Below are 19,228 nucleotides of genomic sequence, written 5' to 3' on the forward strand. Positions count from 1 at the left end.
AGGGAGGGAAGTATTGAGCAGGGCATTAGATGGCTGAAATGAATCGGGTACTTGCAAGTGGAAATGTTTGCTCTGTGGGCATTGACTGCCTCATTCACATCACATCTTCACCACCCGCAACAGGCAGCTGCTCACTTCACTCAACTTAGCATCATCCTCGATCGATCCATCAATGCCAGCTGGCTGTTGTTTTATCCATGACGAGCTCATGCAACAACCCTTCTCAAGCACATTGAGACTTCCTAGTTTCCACGGCTGAGGTGATGAAATCGAATGAGCAACACTCTCCTCCTTGACCTCACACCCCAGCCATCTCCGTCATCGTGTCTTTTCGCATCTATCATGGTCAGTCAGTGAGGAGGCTTCATGTACGAACGTAGGTGCAATCAATCTTTTGAGGAGGCTGTTTTGCTAGCTTCTGATCCGCGAAAAGCAGCCTCGGCAGAACGAGGATTGTGAACACGTCAGATTCCAGATGTGTCGGGCGAGAGGTCAACAGTCTCTCAACCGTCTCTCAACCTTTCCCACCACACTTTAACTTGACAATTCCATGAGACAACGCGCCTTTGCGTGGATGAACCGGTCTCCACTACCTAGTATTCATCATTGACTAGATGGCAGGAAGCATCATGCCCTGACAGACATCAAACCCTCCTTTCGCCAAATCTCGGGTGTACCAGAATCCGCGGCATCCTCCTCAACAGCTCAAACATTGGCTCCTGACCCAAAACAACAGTCCGATGGGCGACGCTTGCATCGTTTGCATAGAGCCCCAATGTGATTCCTGGACTGGATCGCCATTTCTCTGGACGGCATGATCGGCTACGCCAAAGGTTGCTCACAGATTCCTTGATTTCGACCTGATCTTCTCAAGTACCACGAGGACGCACGATTTCCCAAGGACATGCTTGATGGCTAGGAGTCCGCCTGAACCTCGGGCATTTCGGCTCGTCCTGGTGACTCGCTTAGTTCGTCCTCCAGCGGGATTCGTCAAACGTCGCGGCCGAGGATAAATGCCTCGCTAAAAGCAACGCCAAACTCCTGAGAGCTAGGTTCATCACTGGTCCGACAGTCCTTGCATTCGATATGCCCTGTTCCGCTTCCTCCGCTACGAGTACCTCGTCCACTGCCTTCTTCAACGTTTCCGAGCCTTGCTTGTGTGAGATTTGGTGGACTCCAATGTCGCTTTCGGGGGTATTTGCCTCCTTCTCTCAATCTGTCATGTCTTAACATCGATGCCATCATCCGATACCCTATTGATGAAGACTCAACATGACTACGAAGTACGGGCCGTTACTATCACGTTCCCCAGCTTGTTGGTCTGCACTCGAGTCTCATCTGGTGTTGCAAACCTGAATAACGGTCAAGCTCTTCGTCGACCACGGGCTAGACGAACCTTCGAGACAAGATTCTATGTGCCGAGAACTTGGAGGAAGCTGTAATCTGCGATGTGAAATGACCCCATCATCCGGGGACTTGAGGCTGAAAACTTTGGGAAGGGGTCGGGTCAACACCACGTTGCCGGCCAAAGTTGGATCAAGAGGCCATGTCGACAAGATTGCCAACGTCTGACACTAGGCTTGGCTTTTGCTCTTCTTCTTCCTGAGACACAGCCCATCAAAAGCCTCAAGCTGCGTAGGAGGTTGGCGTTGTTACGAGTTTAGTCACCACTGGAGCTAGCCTCGTGAGGGTGGGAGACGCCAGATCGATCAAGCCACCACACCTCCTAGATCCGATCGCTAATTTGAGACACCCTTTCATCTTCGTCAAGTGCACAGCTGAGGCATGAAGTGCAACATGCTGCTGGGTTTCTGATCCTAGAGGGGGGTTTGTGATGGTCAGGCTATGACGATGACACCATGTCTGGTGTGCTGTTTGGTCTTTATAAGGTATTCCAAGCACTCCTCCGTCACCCACTCTTCTCGTCACATTTCATCAGTCCTTTCATCAAGCCTCTCGTTGTTGCAACAGGTTCTAAGAACCATTTACATTCTTTCCCTCGAAGCAAGTCTTCGTTTGCTTCTTTTAAGGCCGGTCCTACTTTTTCTACTGCTCTCAATTGTCACTCTCTGAACCAGTTTTTCCACGAATTCAACGCATCTACGAAAGTCTATAAATCAATCAGCATGAAGTACCAAGTTGCGGTTGTTACCCTCGCCTTGGGCCTGTCCTCAGCAAGCCCTGTGGCCCACTACCACAAAGCGCGAGAAGTCCCCCAGGAACACTCGCACAATAAATTCCTGGACCTTGTCCGTGTATCCTTGCAAATCGACAACCCCTTGAACATTCAAGACCCTGTCTTTGGTTTGCTTGGAGATGCGGCTGCCGCAGCAGGCGCCGGCGATGTGACTGATCTCGCCTGTCTCCAGCAAGCCACTGCCGACCAGGCTTTCACCAATGCCAAAGCCGCTGGTGATCTGGCTGGTATGGCTGGTGCCCTGGTCTATCGAGCAGTGGAAAGAAACACCGCCAAAGTTGGTCAGGCCAGCGCCCTTTGCACAGAGACTGCTGCCAACCCCGAGATCGCAGCTGTGTCGCAGCATCAAGATCCTGCCTCAGCCGGCGCTGCGGATACCAACAAGGGCATCACCCTGGCTCTGGCTCAACAATTAGCTGGCATCGGTGCCGATCCACTACTCGCCCTTGAGAGTGGCACTTTCGCTCCAGGCGACGTCAATGACCCTACTGGAGCGGGCAACACATGTGACACAGTAGACGATGAGCCAGGCTGTATCTTGAGCGAGAACCTCCTTGTGCTCGACGCCACGCCAGACGAAATCAGCTCGGCAGTCCAAGGCATTACCCCAACTTTCACTGGTACCGGCGGCATCAGCGCGACCGATGTCGACTTCGCAGCTCTTACAGTTGCTTCTGCCACCGCTGCCGCTGTCGCTGTCGCAGCTTCTGACTCTATTGCCGTCACTACTGCCGCTGCAGTCGCAGCCGTTGCCACAGACGCTGCCGTTGCAAGCGAATGCTCAGTCGTCGACACAGCTACAGCCACCGCCGCTCCAGCAGACGTTGCCACGGACGCAGCCACCGCCTCGTGCACCGTGATCACGACCACTATTGCCGCCGCTAACGTCGTCTCTACCACTCTCAACACGGCCGCTGCCATCGCGACCGCTGCATCCGGCACCAACGTGCAGACCTTTACCGGCACTGTCGGCGGGCCACCACCACCAGTCATCTCCAGCTCGGGCGCCCGCCCCTTCTCAGTTAAGGGCGACACCTTCGTCAACATTGGCGCTGCCCTCCAACGATCCTGCGCGGTGCAGCACAACGCATGCGCCAATGCCGCCAATTCCGGCGCCCTGGCCGGCGGCGTCGGCCAATGCGAAACACAAGAAACAGCATGCAACGCCGCTGGTGGTGGAACGAAGAAGATGAAACGCGCGGCCGGAGACTTCGGCACCTGCGCTGACCCGACCATCTTGTTCGAGGATAACCTGGACGGCCGAGACACTGCCGCCTTCATCGCCGCCGATCAAACAGACTTCAACCACGGCTCTGCCCTAAACATTGGCGTCGTCGCCGGCTTCATTTGTCAGCGTCTCGGCTCGACCTGTGACGCCCCAGCTGACGTCCAGGCCTCGTGTACCAGTGCCTCGGCCGCTGCGGTGGCCACGACCCAGGATCAGGCTGCTGCTGATGCGTTCAACAGCATCATCGGCGCCGCTGGGGCGGGTGCAGTAGATGCCGGTGCAGTGACCACAGCCGCTGCCGCTGCCGCTACTGCTACCGCCGCCGCCGGCGGCATCGTCATGACTATTACTTCTTGTGCTTAGGCACGTTCCTTTGATGGTATGGTTTGAGCAGAAGCATGATGGAGCATTGGCACTGTCATGTTAGCGGTTGGGAGAGTGCATTGCATATGCATATGGCCGGATCACTCATTTGTAACAACATAGCGCTATAGCATGGCATGGCATGATATGAACAATTCGATATGCACTTCTCCAGAAGTGTTAAGTGACCTGCATGAAAAATGTTTCTTTTTCTGCTCATACTAATAGTGAAACATGCTGTGTTCGTGAAATTGTTTCGCCATTTGTTGTAGTTCGTGGCCCACTGATATGGTGAAACAACGCCTTCTCAGCGTTTGTTGGACGACACCAGACTTCGGCCGAATACTATCAAGCCTGATCATTTGTGCCAGTTCATTACTGGGCATCGCTTTCAGCACTTTTGATATGTGCGAGCATACTTGCGTCCAGGTACCTATACCTAGGCACGCTGGCTAAGGCATGAACCAACCCGAAGCTTGGTCTGACAAGACGGGAATAATACAAGCTCTCGAAAAATGGTTCTGTACTCACTTTTCCTGAATGGACAACCATTGATGTTTGACCGGCCTCGAATACTGCACACCTCGAGGTCAAGCTTCGAAACACTTCCATCCTTATGTCCAGACCATCAAGCGGATATCCTGTTGAATCCAATCTTTACTCCGTACATCCCCAGGTGAAATACTCGCTCCAGCCCGCCCTGAGCATTTCTCACAACAACTTCTCTCAAGAGCCGTGCATACTCAGGACACCTCGGATCTTCACTTTCGATTTAGTTGCACTCTCACTTCCTCCCTCCGCCTTCTCCTCTCCCTCCTCGGTAAAACTCTCCTGCTCTTTGATAACTTGCTCAACGCTGTCGAACTCCGCGCGCAAGGCTAAGACGACCGAGACCAGGACCTCCGCCTGCTGCTCGAATTCCATACAACTGTCCAGCACCCTCGCCATTTCCTTTCCATGCTTCAAGCGCCGAACTCTGATCGCACCGTCATTGACTCGGCCACGAAGATCGGCATAATCTCTCAGCCACTGTCCAAGTCGAGCTGCCGCCGGTTCAGTCAGTTTCAAGTAGCCATCGGCCACTTCTTTCCTCGCTTCGTGCACAACTCGCTCGGTGACAGTCATGTATCTGCTGGCGTTGCGTCCGAGTAGTCCTCGGTAGTAGTTCACGCAGACCTCGAGCACCTGTGCGACTGACCGGGTGCGAGATCTGAGACCCTCCAGTCGTTGCTGCAACCAGGCCAGATCTTCCTCCTGGATGTCAGTCGTAAGAATGAGGCGTGCAAGCATTGCTTTCTCTTCTTCAGTTCGGTGGATGAAATCGAGGTCGATCTGAACAGCACCCAAGAACATTTGCAGTAGTTGCTTTCCCGCAGAGCGTGGGGAGGTGGTGACTTTCGTTCGTTTCGGAGTAGGCATCTTGAATCTGTGGCCTTGTTGGGCTCCGAGACGATGATATCTCAGTGGCACAATGTGAAAAGGACGAGGAGATGATGGATGCGGACGGAGAGGGTATTGAAAGGTCGAAATGAAGGTATGTTCGAGACTTTGACTGTCTGGGATGTTAGATATGATCCAAGTAATGGCAATCGAGCAAGTGAAGTCAAAGTGAAGAACAGACTGCTTGAAGCCACAATAGGCTGCCATACCTTGCAGGTCGAATAGCGGTTGGCAGTAAGACACAGGTGCATGTGCGACTGACAGCATAGATGTAGATATATAAATCGCGTCCTCGTCGTATGCATTTCTGCGCCCTTTGAGAGAAATTTGGCTTGATTGGAGATGACTGGAAAGGAGAACGCAGCCTTGCCTGACACTAGACTGCCTCACTCCATTCCAAGTCATGAGGGCAGGTTATATCGTCCGCGTCCATGTCATCATATGCCTGCGGCAGTCCGTCCATGTCCAAGTCATCCGAAAGCCATGTCTGCTCTTGATCACGCTGACAGGGAGTTCTGATGTGGCACGCCATCTGCCTACTAGCGTCCTCTAAACAGTCTGCGCCATCAAGCCGGGTGTCGTCAACTTCTTCCATTCCCAACTGCAAGCCGATAGCTTCTTCGCAGCTTGCTGCTGGGAATCGATCGTCCACAGTGTCCGATACCTCGTCTAGGGAATAGACGGAGGGCCGTCTTGGTCGCATCTCCCAACGACCCCGACGGTTCCACTGTGGCTCAGGTCCATAATCCCACTCAGCCTCATACGCAATATGCTGCTGCTCACCAGGCTCTTCCAAAGCCTCGGCTAATATCGCTCGATCCACATCGTCCATCTCAATCACTACTGGCTCAAACATTCCGTCCTCTTTCATCCTCCGAAGAGCACGGCACTGCCTCAGAAGTAGCTGAACCCAGACATGATCTTTGCCAAATTTCTGCAACGCCCACTTCAGTGCGAACGCATAATACTTCTCTGCCTTTGCAAAGTCATGCTTGTTGAAGTAAAGCTGGGCCAGCTTCTCGGCAGCATGGATGCAACAACCCTTTCGTCCATGATCTCCGGGGAATTTCCACCCTAATTCCACGATTTCAAGGCGTGTTTTCTCCGCTCGAGTCTCACACCATTCCTGTTGGCGCCTTAGTCGCGCTCTCTCTGCTTCGCTCACACATGCAGTCGCCTTACTCATCTCCCCATACTCCCTGGCTTCTGCATCGTACGATCTAGCCAGGTTGCTCATCAGTAGCAGCTTTCCCACATTCCTCTCGACAGGGGATTGACTGAGATCGAGCATCTTCGCTTCTGAGAGTTTCCTGGCCTCTGCCCGACTCAGACGTCTTTGTATGTGGTCGATGTAACGAATTTCCAGGACATGCAAGTACCAACGGTCAATCTCGACCTTGGTTTTTCCTTTCTCGACAATATCAACCATGGATTGAAACATGAGTTCTGTCAGTGTGTCCTGTTTGAAGTCTCGGGTCAACTCCAGCTTCGCTAGCATGGTCAAGATCGTGATCATGGGATGACGCGGTTTGAGAACCTCTCGGGCCATGGATGCGAAGTAGTGGCCAATTTGCTCGAAAAGGGGGTCGTGGTTCTCAAGACTTCCCGTCCTGGTCGAGAAAAGGACAATCATCGCGATCAAAAGGTCGGGTTCTTCAAGCGACAACACCTTTTTGATGGCTGCGCACGCAGAGTTGATCTCGAACCTCCCTTCTTGCCCCCAGCCACAGCGGATTAGATTCATTCCACCAAGAATTCCACAGAGTATGTCGTTCGGATCAGCCTCCACCCCCTCAGCCGCGCGTTTGGCTTTGAGTAACGCACGATTGCCTGGCTTCATGATGGTGCAGGACCAATAAGCACCCACATTCTGAAGAAGAAGCTCAGTGTCACGATCGACTTGGGATGGTCTGAGCATGATTCGGGCAATGCTAGCTTTCGACTGAGGCTCATTTCGCAGCCACGGACATGTATATCGTTGGTCTTTTGCAAAATGGCGCCGGACGCGGTTCCAAGGTACAAGCTGACCATTGATGGTCATGTCCACCGGGGGATCTAGTCCTTGGTGAGAGCAGCGTCTGGCCTCTCTTGCGGCCTCCTCGAGGTGACTCTTGCTCAGATTCTTAGAATAGCCCCAGATACCGACCCTGTGTTTAAACATTGATGTGCTGCAAATGTCAGTCCGCATCTCAAGCAACTTTGGGCACAAACCTCGCCTCGAAACTATGTTCTTGCAACATAATATCACGCACCTCCTCCAATGTCTTCCCCTGATCGATATACAACTCTTTTACGATGCTCTTAACCTCGCCCCACTTGTCAGGCTTCAAGGCCGGTTTGCGAATGCGCTGTTCGCCGTTGACCTTGATCTGTGAGGAGCCCGAGGCATTTTTCCGTGAGTGAACCGGAGCTGGCATGACGACGCGAGCGATTCTTCTGCGGTAGGGGGTTAGGCTCGGTGACGACGATCTGAATCTCGCAAAGGACTGTGGCGGCTGTCATGAAGAGGATGCCTGTGTAGAGAGTATGAGCTCTCCAAGAAATGTCTGACTTTACAGGGAGGCAGCAACGACATCTATCGCAGCCAAGCGAACTGGAGTGAAACACTCTTCTTTTGCCATGAGGGCAGCCGGCCAGCTGGTCAATGATGGCTGTGCAGAGTTAGCAGGCAGCGCAACAGCGCCTGGCAAACAGCGGACAATGACCCGAGGCATTTTCCACAGGGCCATGCATTATGGCAAGCGCAGGGAGTGCGAAGACCTGCAGCAACCCGTATAGTCACACAGGGACCCTTGTTGAGCAATTGTTGTTTGCTCCTTCCTCCAGGCATGCGGGCTCGCTTGGTCAAACATCGGCAAATATATTGACCTATGAAGGCTCCAATTGTACGTCAAGTCCGTCCAGTAACACAGACCTTTGCCGCTTCAAGCAGCCTTGTCGACTGGCAGAGATAAGGAGAATATGACAACCAGGCTTCGTGATAAACCAGGTAAGACGACAGCAGTATTGAAGTTGACCATAAACAAAACGGCAAACAACATGCATATAACACCCATGGTACGACATACTGGAAAGGAGCTTCTCCTGCTGGTGCTCGCCCACGCAGGCTCTCCTTGACCTCTGTCAATGTCGCCGGCATGGCTATGATTGGGGACATAAATGCAAGCTCTCACTTGATAACAAAATACCTGCGCATTTGACCGACACCCTGCGCTCGTTCAAGAATGAGAATTGCAGAGGAATCAAGTACAAAAAAATTGATTATAACGCAGCGATCACCTCTCCGCAACGCCACTGGAACACCGAGCGAGCAAAGCTGGCGTGTACATAAGGAGGTATGGCTATCATGAGACAATTTCAACTCATAAAGGAACTTTGGCGTGAATGAGACAGGATAGTGCGTCCTCCAGAAGAAAGTTAGTCCTCCTCTTCCTACAAGTCGATCAGACTTCCGCTCTGCTGGCCAACCGGCCTGGCTCCAAAGGGATTATTATTCTGTTGACCAAATCCCCCACCATATCCGCTTGCAGGGCCAGTCTGGGCAGGCATTTGTTGACCAAAACCAGTAGCTTGCGACGAAAAGAAGGGATTCGTGCCAGTCTGTGCCGCGCGAAGGCGATCGATGCCTTGGCCTGCCGAGTTGACAAAGGTACCAGGTGCCGTATGTTGCGCCGGTATACGTAGATCGCCCGTATTACCGAACGTGTCCTGACCTTCGCCGGAGGCCAGTAAGGCGTTGAGTCTGGCATGTTGTGGGTTGGTAGGCTTCTGCTGCTGCTGCTGGAACGACGGCTGTGGAGATGGTTGATAGTTCGTGATAGGATTCGGCTGAGATGGCTGGTTGAATTGATTGGTAGGTTGTGACTCGAATAAAGTGCCTAAGGAAGGCTGAGTAGTGGTGCGCTGGAATGGAGACGGCGAAGCCTGTTGTGTCCTTTGCGCGAAAGGATTGTTTGAGCCTGTTGGCAAAGGCATTAGCGGTTCAGCAGCTTGTGGAGATTGTGTCGCCCAAGGATTGTTGGTTCCTGGCTGGAGCGTAGGTTGTGATTGAGGCGATTGCGCTCCAAACATATCCCCAGATGGTTGCAATCCATAAGGATTGTTGGTTTGGAAAGCGGTCTGTTGTGGTTGAATTGTGTTTTGTTGCTGAAGGAAGGGCTGCTGGCCAAATTGATCGTATCCTGTTGGTTGGGAAGGCTGGAAGCCGTTCGGAAAGCCAGTCTGGTAACCGGTCTGTTGGGGCTGGGCGTATTGATTGTTCAAGTATCCAGTACTTTGCGGCTGCTGCTGAAGAGGATTTCCAAACCAGTCGACAGCAGGTTGTTGCTGGTAACCTTGATTGTACCCTGTAGGCTGGGGTTGGGTTGGCGCTGGAGTGTCATCAAACAAGGATGCAGCATTCGCATCCTCGAGTTGACGCGCCCGGAGATCTGCTTCCTCTTTGCTCAACTGGATTGCACGTCTCAGCTCCGGATCGGTCTCGTCATCGTTCTGCTTCGTGGGGCGGCTCATCGCCGCATCTTCAGACATCATACTTCTTCGCAAAGCTTCTTCCAAATCCGCCTGTTCTCGGTCATTCTCTTGGCTGGAACGTCGGCCGCCATGCCTGTGAGAGGGGCCAGAGGGGCCTGAGATGGCCTGTGGTGCGTACTCGTCGATGCCATGTACACGGGTCTTCCACAACTTCCGGTCGGATCGTTCACTCCGGAGGCGCTCTTCGTCAAGGATGAGCGATGTCAATTCCTTCGCAGATGTGCGAACTGTAGTGAATTAGCCAACAGGAGGGCTCCGGAGAGAGAGAAAAAATTACCATTCTGTCCAACATCTTTTCCATCTTCATCAATATACATGAATTCCCTCAATGTCTTGATAATGTAAATGTTTTTCCTTGCCCATGTCACCACCAGCTCGGAACCCTCATGTAGACAGTAGTCAAGCACTTTGAGAGACTTCAGGACGTGTCGCCAGTTCTTGCCCTTATCGTTCAGACGCTTGTCGAGCATATCCATAATCTCGTAGAAGTCGCTGGGGCTGCGCAGGCAAAGGTCAGCACTTTCAACCCAGCATCGTCATCAACTACAACTCACTTGTTGAATGTCAAGGCAGCGATTTCTGCCATGTCTGTGCCCGTCGGGCCCCATGGGTCATTAGAGGTAGCTAACAGCCACAACGTCAGCGCTGTTGTCGCAGGCAGCCATCATTTGCTCGTCGCTTACCATTTCGCACCTTGATCTGCACACTGCTATAACCCTTCGTGACGTTTTTGACGCTCCTGACGACTTTGGACATCTTGACAATGGGCGCAGTCTCCAGCGAAGACCGGCTGTAGATGTTCGTAGAGACTTGTGGGCTGCGTGATGGATGGGTAGAACCTAACTCGTTCGCAATGCCAACAACGGTGTTTCGTCGAGATGGCTGATATCCAAAGGAGCGGCTGGGCGTCTCAGTGACCGTGTATCGTCGTCCGTATTGATCGGTCACTGTACGCCGAGTAGGGATACTTGCAAAGAGAAGAGGTGAGGTGAAGAATGCCAGCGCGGCGGATGGATGAGGATCCGGAGAAATGCTTGAGGTCAGAGGCCTAAGTTAGTGGCCCAGCCAGCTCGTCACGGTGCACGTAAGGTGGGCAGAATGGGCGTGAATGGCCAGCGTAGGGCAGGGCACAGTATCCACAGGTGGTCCTCTGTGCTTTTATCGCGGCGCCTGGATGGGCGAGGAGACAGGGAGCGTGGAGCGTGCTGATGAAATTGGGTGATGGCGTGGCGCAGTCACCGCAGTCGAGGCCGAGCCCAAAGGGTCAGTGGCTAGTGCTGGTGATCCAACGGTCAAAGTGGGTTGAAATATGACACTAAACAAATCTTGGGAGAGGAATACATAGATGCCTTTGAGTTCACACAATTATCATGGAACGAAAGCTGCGTGTACGACTTCGTGTATTGCGCGCAATCAAAGAAGTAGAATCTGTGAGTGGTTGAACAATGCTGCTCTTTCAACGTCACTTCAATTCATACCGCCACATTAGCCGCGTCAAGCTCTCCTCTTGGCATCTTCTCCTCTCGCCTTTTCTATGCGAGTAAGGTATGTCAGCTCCCAACCCAACCGACACTTCCGAAGCTGCCACTGAACCTCATGGCTGACAACGACAAAATACCTCGCGAAGAAGTTGGATCTTCCTCAGACGAGCTGATGATACAACATGACCCCGACGAGCTGCCTGTGTCATCAGGGGTCAATCGTCAATATATGCTCGCGTTTTCTCTCCATTTGGAAGCCGGATTGCGTGCTTGATCTCTGCTCCAGCAAGATGGTTCCTGGTCTGACTGTATTTCTGGAAACTTTCCATCTTTGCAAATTCTTAATGCTGCGCGACTCATTTCCAGCCGCTTACCAGGATGAATTTGCTCTTGTCCTCTCCTTCTGATGCTCTTGTCCTCTCCTTCTGATGCTCTTGTCCTCTCCTTCTGATGCTCTTGTCCTCTCCTTCTGATGCTCTTGTCCTCTCCTTCTGATGATCAGACTCTTGTCTATTCTCCCGTACCATCATAGGGTCTGCGCCTCTGATGGAAGTCTGGAGCTCGGATCGGTCTTATCAAACCTCAACGGAAGCGGGTAGGACGCAGTCAAATATTTTGCTGGTCAAAAGGGCCCTCGATCCAGGATGGAGATCTTTCGAGGGAGGAAAAATGAACATGACACGATTTATCATGTGTCATTCTCCTGTGGTCTCTGTTTCATTCCACTGACGGTCCAAGCAAAAGCAGAGGATCAAGGTTTCCTCGTGCTCGTCCGCGTTCTGGTTTGCATCCTCTTCTCGGCCCCAGAGCTCTGCCTCCCTCCCTCCGACGCATCGACATCCTCCTTGTCCTCTCGCTTCTCAACCGTCGAACTCGAACTCGAACTCGAACTCGAACTCGAACTCGAACTCGAACTCGAGCCAACAGGCACGGGGATACCCAGACTGATTCGCCTTTTCGGCGCCGGCGTCCCATTGACATTTCCGACATTCAACTTCCTCAACCTCCTGACTTTCCTGACTTGATTCTTCTCAAGCTCCTTGGGCACTTCACCGTTCTTGTTCTCATTCTTTCCCTCTTGTCCATCCTCGTTCTCTTTCCCGTCCCTTTCTGCTTCGACGGGCGTCTCATTTTCGTCTTCTTGCTCCCCTTCCTCCCCATCCGCATTGACGACCGCCTCGCCCCCTTCATACCTCGCAATCGTGCTATCCCAACTGACCTCCTTGGCTTTCTTCTTCCTTTTCTTCGCTGGCACTTCCGCTCCCTGACCGACTCCATCCACCACAACCCTCGCCCTCTCCTCTGCAGCCAACTGCATCAACTTATGCTGCACACCGACCGCATCGCCCTTGTTCCTTTTCGTATTCGTCCTCGTCGTCAGTGCCAGAGACTGTGTCTCGCGCTGCATAGCAATGAACTCCGTGCCATTCAGCCTCTTGAGCGCTATATTGCTCGGTAAGCATGCGACCGATTTCTGGGGACGAGGAAGTCGCGTGATGAGGCGCGAACTTCGTCGTGGGGATGTCATCATGGGATCGGCTTCTTGGTCTGGCTCGAGTGATGGAATTTCGTCCTGTGAAACAGCGGTGTCTAATTTGGATTCGCTCACGTCCTCCATGTGGCAGGCTGCCGGACACTCGGGAGACGTAGCAGTCGTTTCTATGCCGTCCATTGGCGCTGTTGGATCCTGTTCTTGAGACATAGCTTGCTGTTTGGCTGCTTTCTGTGCTCGTGCTCGGGATAAGAAATCGTGCAGATATGCTGTGTCGTCTTGGTCTGCTGGTATAGTGGTCAGTTGATTGGTAGACTGTCGAGTGCTCGAGGCAGGGTCAGCTTCGTTCTCTGTTGGCTTTGCTTGCTGTATGGCAGATTCCAGGAGTGCTTCAGAAGGTGCAGCATCTGATGGCGAAGGAGCAGGCTCGAGCGTGAATGTCCGATCACTTTCTTCACTCTGACCGGGCAAATTGACTCTGTCTGAGACATCTTGTGAAAGCTCTGCCACTTCTGTCCCCAAGTCATTCCCTTCAACTCTGTTCGGCGAAGCCACCTCCTCCTTTATGGCCTGCCAGACAGCCACGGTACTGTCAGGTGGTGAAGTCGCAGGATATTCTTCTTGTACACCTCCATCGCACTCATTTCCACCCTCCCCGTTCCCCGTCTTCAGCGTTGCTGCATTAACAGCCACGAATCCGACACACTTCCTCTTCGGACTACCCGCCGGCGCCGTTTCGTCCCATTTCGAAGGCACGTACTCGATATTCTCTTTATCCTCCTCGTGATCCAGTCTGCCAACTCGTAACCTTTTTACAGATCTCCCATTCGAACCCCTAGCTGCTTTTTTTTGCCAATGTTCTCCGAAGTTCGTCATGACTTCGCCTAGAGGCATACGTTTCCATATCTTCTGGGCATCGTTCCGTGGCACGTACGGCGTTGCAGGTCTTCGCTCCCAAGCTCGCGGTAGAGCTTTGACGCGCTGCGGCGTGAATGTGTAGCGCTTTGTATCGGTATGTACACGCGTAGGACTGCCATCGCAATGTGACTTCTCTGTTGGACTGGAAGACGGAATGAAGGGCGTGGGTTCTAACGACTGTCGCTGGCGTGTGGGCGTGGTTGCCGCCATCCGGAGGGCCATGGTATGAATGTCGGCGCGGATTCGCAGACCTAATCACACGACTTTCGTCTAGTATATCATTGCGAGATCAATCGGTGGATGATGTGTTTTATAATGATAGGCAGCTGCCGCGTATTGGTAGATGCTGCAGTCGTGAAGCAAACAAGATGCGACGCGCGGGAATTCTGTGTTGATGCCCGCCCAAAGTGGCTAAGACAACGTCTAATTTCATACAGCCTTCCACCCCCACACCACTTACAACTTACAACTCAACAGATGAAGAATCCTTATACTCGTATCAAATAGACTAATTCATTGTATTGCTGCTGCTGCTGCTGCTACTGCTGCGCTCTCTCAAGGTCGCGTCTGCTGGTCATCTGGCATATCATCTATGCGTCATCAATCATATGAACGAACATAACCCCGGCTTTGGTCTCAGTATTACTCCAATGGAGTCAATCAGCCATAACTGCTCGACTCCCATGACCATTCCGTGTTGACAACATCAGCCCTCCATCCCAATATCAAATCGCTAAGACATGACCCATGTTGGTGTACAGAGATTTTTGTGTACATGACTCATTCTTCCCAAACATTTCCCTTGTTGTTCCCATTTGACGCCGGTGACAATGCAGAAAAGAAACTCCGTTTCCGGTGGATAGGTATCAAAAGACCCCTGTGCTATGCACAAATGATGGATGCTAAGGACAGTTGAGAAAGGAAAAGATTGATTGCTTGCACGCTTCAGTGTTGCTGGTAGTGCATGTGAGGCAGAAACTCGGCCGTTCCGATGAACCCGCGCGGGTAGCCGGTCGGTGGTGCGCTCTGCGGTGCTGTTGCGATGGGGCTGTCATTGACAAAGTTGGCATAATCCCAAGATGGCATGCGGGTGATTGGTGCAGTCATCGGACCATGTGGCATGGCCATTGTTCCTGAAGGAGGAGCTTGGACCATTTGATAGACGTACTGACCATTGACGTCGTATCCGGGGACATACTCTGGCATCTGAAGTTGCAGCTCGGGAACCGGTGGTGGCCCTTGCATGCGCATCGCTTGCGGCCCGGGCACATACGTCACTTCAGTGTGGACGGGGTATGAACCACTGGCAGCCATGTACTCGGGGTGAGGTGATGGTGCATAGTGGTAGTCGACAATCTCTCCATTGGAATAGACCGAAGAAGTCGGGGTAAGCAGCGAAGAAGCAGTCGACGAGTAGCTCGCCGAGTACTTGGAGATGATCTTTTTCAGGGCAACTGAGAGAATCTTCCACGGGAACACCTTGACATCCTTCTCGATGTTGCGAGGCTTGGGATGTGGGAAGCCCATGATGACCTTGAAGAATTCTTCGCTGTCTGGCTTGGCCTTTGAAACAGTCATTGGTCTGAACCCCTCGAGGTTGCGACGGATTCGGTTCTTCTCTTCAACAGTGAATCGAACACCAACAAGTGACTCAAGTAGGTAGATGGTGTCGACGGAGGTAACGTAGTATTCGTTTCTCTCCTTCCACCAAATGCATGAAATGCAGATGCTGCTTGGCTGTCGCTCTTGAGGGGTCACTGGGCCGAATTCAGCTGTGATGGTGCTGTTGATTTGGCTGCGTTTGAATTCGACAAGACGGCGACGGGTCTCCTTCTCATCCGCCGTCCAGCCATCCTTCATGGTATCCAGATCACCCTTTAGCTTGAGATTGGCCTTGAGAGGATGCATAGCATAGGGATTGAAGTTTTGAGTCTGCGGCACAGCAGCCATGCCGGAGAAAGATTGCTGAGGAGACTGCTGCATAGTCGAGGTTCTCACCAACTTTGGTATCGATGACTTCAGAGGAGAGCTTGTGGCTGGCCTTGGAATAGGGGTCAAGGGTGCTCCGGGGCTTTGCTCGCTCTTCACGGTGGTGAATGAGGGGCTGAAAGCAGGTGTGTGTGGTGATGGAGCAGCCAAGGATACTTGAGAGGCCGTCGAGGTTGAGTAGTGGTGACCAGAAGGTCTGGGTGACGGGATTTGACCGGCACACGCGGGAATTCCAGTGCTGCCGGTTGGTGTTGGCACAAATGGTGAGTAAGGTGAGGTTTGGCCACTGAGATCGTAGTAATCTCCATTGGGATCTTGGACCTGCACTTGTGCGATTGCTGCTCTCTTTTGAGCTGGAAGATCATACTCATCGATGTTTGATACCCTCCGCTTTAGGGATTTGGTTGAGATGCTGTTTGTCGACGCCGCTCTCGAATGTGGCACACTGAAAGCCTTGACGTCTCGCATGTCCACTGTGGAAGGCTTACGTTCTTCAAAGCTCTGTGCAGGGACGTATTGGAAATCGGCATCCTGGCCCGGTCCAGGCTGGAGAAGGGGATGATGATCATATGGCGTCTGAGGGAAAGAACCATAGAACATCGGACTTTGAAGGGCAGAAGCTTGAAAATCTGGAACAAGTCAGCAAACAGCATCCTCTGATCACTTCAAAGACATACTCATGAGCCCTGCTGGACCGACTTTCTCATAGCCAGACATGGAGAAGAGCTGACCAGGGTTGGCCTCGAGGCCGTCCTGGAATTGATTGCCAAAGTGCTCTCCCGCAAAGACCGAAGGGTCGAAAGAGTCGTCGACTATGAAGGGGGTGTGGAAGTCTGGGAAGGACTGAGATTCGTGTCAGTATTTGAATCATTTGGGAAACCCAGGAGAACCCGCTGGCCGACGGCGCCGAGTCGAAGGCTAAAACATGGCCAGGGATGCGTAGATTGCACTCACCTGAAAACGGTTGTGAGTAATCGACGCCAGATTGACGGTATTGATGATGTTGATGATGATGGAAATTAATGTTCGAAAAAAGCACGAAGCGAGTGACTGGTTGCTAAACGAATGTGGTTGATTAGAGGCGTGGTTTCCTCAAATCAGAGCGAGCGACTTCTGGAAAGTGTTATCGAGATCCGAACAACGAGTCGAGTATCGTTGTTCTCCTGACAAACATCCGAATGACGCTTGTATGGCTGAGCAGGTATTTCGCCCCCTAGACGTCTGAGACGTGTGGGAGGAGGCTGGCTAGGCTAGCGACGACCACCTAGATGGTCGCTGTATCCAGCTTGCGAGGATTTGGATCGAGACCGGGAACCTGTGGTGTGCTTCCTAAAGAGTTGAAGATCCGGGATCTTGAAGCAGATCTAATCTCGAAGACAAAGAATTCCAGACGGATGGAACGAACTATGCCACCGATCAGCCAAACTATTGCCGGGCAGATTCGAAATCTTTGACCAGGATGTTTTCTTGCTTACCTTTCTAATGAAAGATCGAGGTAGAGGTTAGATGTCGTGATGTTTCTGAATATTCCAAATAGGTGGGTGGTCGGTAGAGTGAATCTTTCTCTCCCAGGACTGAGACAACTGTCACTGTGGGATGTTAGCGAGATATTCAAGATATTTCTGGACGGCACGGTGTGTTAAGAATGACAAGTTAATTTCAGCGTCAAGCAAGGACTTTGAATTTGCAAGGCAAGGGCGGTTGTGGGTTATCCTTTTTTAGGTGAAGGCGGGAGCCAAATGTGGTAGCAAATCAGTCGAGGACACCGAGAGAGTACGCACCCGACACTCTGGATTTCGATGTGGACCAGTCGCAAATATGGTCACGGTGATGTTCTTCCCACTCTTTGACAGATATGCCCGAATTTCCAGACAGATATTCACCACCAGTATGGAGAGTGCAGCTGCCTGAAAGTGGTCTGCGATGCCGGTAGGCTAATGGGCGAATCTTCAACCAAAAATGCCCGCAGTAAAACTCTTCGACCCAGTCCTCAGGTACAGAAGTTGTTAAAGTCCAAATGTAGCGAATGTTCTCACCCAGCGGCACTTCTCGGGAAGTTCAGGTAGGTGGCTGGAATGTACAGAGGCGAAGGCGGGATAGTTGAGGCTTTTCAGCGAATGAGTCGAAAGCGAAGGACTTGAGCGATTGAAGGTCCAACGAACGAGAGGTCAAAGGCGTGTGAAAGCGAGTGTTGGTTTCGTGTGAATAAACGAAAGTATGGTCTGCGAGCAGAACCAGGAAAAAAGTCGATCAGGTAGAAGGGTTGATGGAGAGGTGGAGCGGTGGTGGAAGAGAATGAGCCGAGGAGGGGGACGGAATGGCTATATCGGCCTCGACCAGCCAGATGAGAGGTGGATGGCAAAAGGGCTCAAAGAAAGAAGGCAGTGTTCAATCAGGTCACGCAGGAGTCGTACTCGGCGAGTTAACGGGAGCATATCCCCTTCGCTCTCTGGCTGGTCACTGGCGGGCGAGTTGGATGAGGCAAGTTTAGTGGCAGTGAGCGACTAGCGGGCTGAATGGAGGAAAGGCAAGGGGAACAGGATGTTCGAGGATGAGGATCCGACGAGGGGGTGCAGCGTGAGTGGGTTGAGGTGTGGGTAAGCTGGGTGGTTCGATGATGGCAGAGGGAAGAAGGAGAAAAATAGAAAAGCGGAGACATGAGGACTCGAACATGTGTTGTGAGTGGCTCAACATCAGCATGAGAGGTGTGAATATCCTCCAACCGTCGGCTGTGTTTTGCTGTCCAGTCACTCAGTGTCCAGTGTCCAGTGTCCAACTGTCCCGCCGTCTGCGTGTCCTGCCGATGTTCTTGACTACCAGGTATGAGGCCGGATGCACGACTGCCAGTGTCTCGTTACCTTTGAGGTATCGATGAGGCTATTGAGGCAAATCCCGTGTCAATCTGGTGATCCCACAGCCTCTGCTTTCTGCCTACTATTACGGAGTAGTACATTGGCCACTGTTGGCTCTTGGAGGGCCTCTTGTGACGAGAATGTGACGGCAATAGAGGTGCAGGACCGGCAGCTGGCGGCAAGCCCAAGTGGGAATTGTTGTTCTCTGTCTTCCATAAGCGTGTTTGGGTGCGTTACGAGTTCGATGACAGCTGGCTCCAGGAACAGACCCAAAGCCAGTGAGCGATCCACACGCGTGGCAGCCAAAGCGACCAGGCCGTCTGATCGGGGTTGGCCACACTGGGCTAGAAAAGGCTTGCACAGCCGCAACACGGGAGGAGGAAGAAAAGGGCATGAAAGGGTGCAATCCCTGAAGCCTGCAGCGATCAAATGCCGTTTGGTGAGGTCATTGCCCAAAGGGAATCCAGTCTTTTCCCTCCAGTGGTCCCCTGCTGGTCCCCTGGCATCGCCGGTAACCTGGATGAGTTTAACGTCACTCCACCGGCCGCATCGACCCATGTTACAGGCTTTGTTCCCCTACTTGGCTTCCTGCCGGTTCCCCTACTCTAGCGCCATGGACTCGCCCAGGGCCTTCTGTTGTCTGCTCAGAGCTCAGTGCTGCTTACCACCCCCCCCCCCCGGCTCCAAGTGCTAAGTATAGCCCACCAATCGTCCAACCGAGGCCCTAGCGCCCAA

The 19,228-nt window shown here is 52.5% G+C and overlaps 6 protein-coding genes across 6 annotated transcripts; 1 reads left to right on the plus strand and 5 right to left on the minus strand.

The window, feature by feature from the left end:
- Positions 1-1,061: 1,061 nt before the first annotated feature.
- PV05_11055 (uncharacterized protein) lies at positions 1,062-3,788 on the plus strand (the record flags this gene model as incomplete). The annotated part of the gene is made up of 1 exon (XM_013454504.1): positions 1,062-3,788. The coding sequence occupies exon 1, from the start codon at positions 1,860-1,862 to the stop codon at positions 3,786-3,788; it is 1,929 nt and encodes a 642-aa protein (XP_013309958.1). The 5' UTR covers positions 1,062-1,859.
- A 545-nt stretch (positions 3,789-4,333) lies between these two features.
- PV05_11056 (uncharacterized protein) lies at positions 4,334-5,358 on the minus strand. Its single transcript, XM_013454505.1, has one exon. It carries the CDS (start codon positions 5,205-5,207, stop codon positions 4,515-4,517), a length of 693 nt encoding a protein of 230 aa, XP_013309959.1. The 5' UTR covers positions 5,208-5,358; the 3' UTR covers positions 4,334-4,514.
- Positions 5,359-5,511: 153 nt separating this feature from the next.
- PV05_11057 (uncharacterized protein) lies at positions 5,512-7,952 on the minus strand. The gene is made up of 2 exons (XM_013454506.1): positions 7,440-7,952; positions 5,512-7,396 (listed from the first exon to the last, which is right to left on the minus strand). Exons 1-2 carry the CDS (start codon positions 7,643-7,645, stop codon positions 5,605-5,607), a joined length of 1,998 nt encoding a protein of 665 aa, XP_013309960.1. The 5' UTR covers positions 7,646-7,952; the 3' UTR covers positions 5,512-5,604.
- A 708-nt stretch (positions 7,953-8,660) lies between these two features.
- PV05_11058 (uncharacterized protein) lies at positions 8,661-10,517 on the minus strand (the record flags this gene model as incomplete). The annotated part of the gene is made up of 4 exons (XM_013454507.1): positions 8,661-9,988; positions 10,039-10,259; positions 10,316-10,385; positions 10,445-10,517. The coding sequence occupies 4 exons, from the start codon at positions 10,515-10,517 to the stop codon at positions 8,661-8,663; spliced, it is 1,692 nt and encodes a 563-aa protein (XP_013309961.1).
- A 1,476-nt stretch (positions 10,518-11,993) lies between these two features.
- PV05_11059 (uncharacterized protein) lies at positions 11,994-14,090 on the minus strand (the record flags this gene model as incomplete). Its single annotated transcript, XM_013454508.1, has 1 exon — positions 11,994-14,090. The coding sequence occupies exon 1, from the start codon at positions 13,872-13,874 to the stop codon at positions 11,994-11,996; it is 1,881 nt and encodes a 626-aa protein (XP_013309962.1). The 5' UTR covers positions 13,875-14,090.
- Positions 14,091-14,149: 59 nt separating this feature from the next.
- On the minus strand, positions 14,150-18,179 carry PV05_11060 (uncharacterized protein). The gene is made up of 5 exons (XM_013454509.1): positions 17,423-18,179; positions 17,117-17,230; positions 16,596-17,045; positions 16,319-16,484; positions 14,150-16,270 (listed from the first exon to the last, which is right to left on the minus strand). Exons 4-5 carry the CDS (start codon positions 16,356-16,358, stop codon positions 14,598-14,600), a joined length of 1,713 nt encoding a protein of 570 aa, XP_013309963.1. The 5' UTR covers positions 16,359-16,484; positions 16,596-17,045; positions 17,117-17,230; positions 17,423-18,179; the 3' UTR covers positions 14,150-14,597.
- Positions 18,180-19,228: the final 1,049 nt, after the last annotated feature.

The sequence above is a fragment of the Exophiala xenobiotica genome (assembly GCF_000835505.1).
Source record: "Exophiala xenobiotica strain CBS 118157 unplaced genomic scaffold supercont1.7, whole genome shotgun sequence".
Taxonomy (NCBI): Eukaryota; Fungi; Ascomycota; class Eurotiomycetes; order Chaetothyriales; family Herpotrichiellaceae; genus Exophiala; species Exophiala xenobiotica.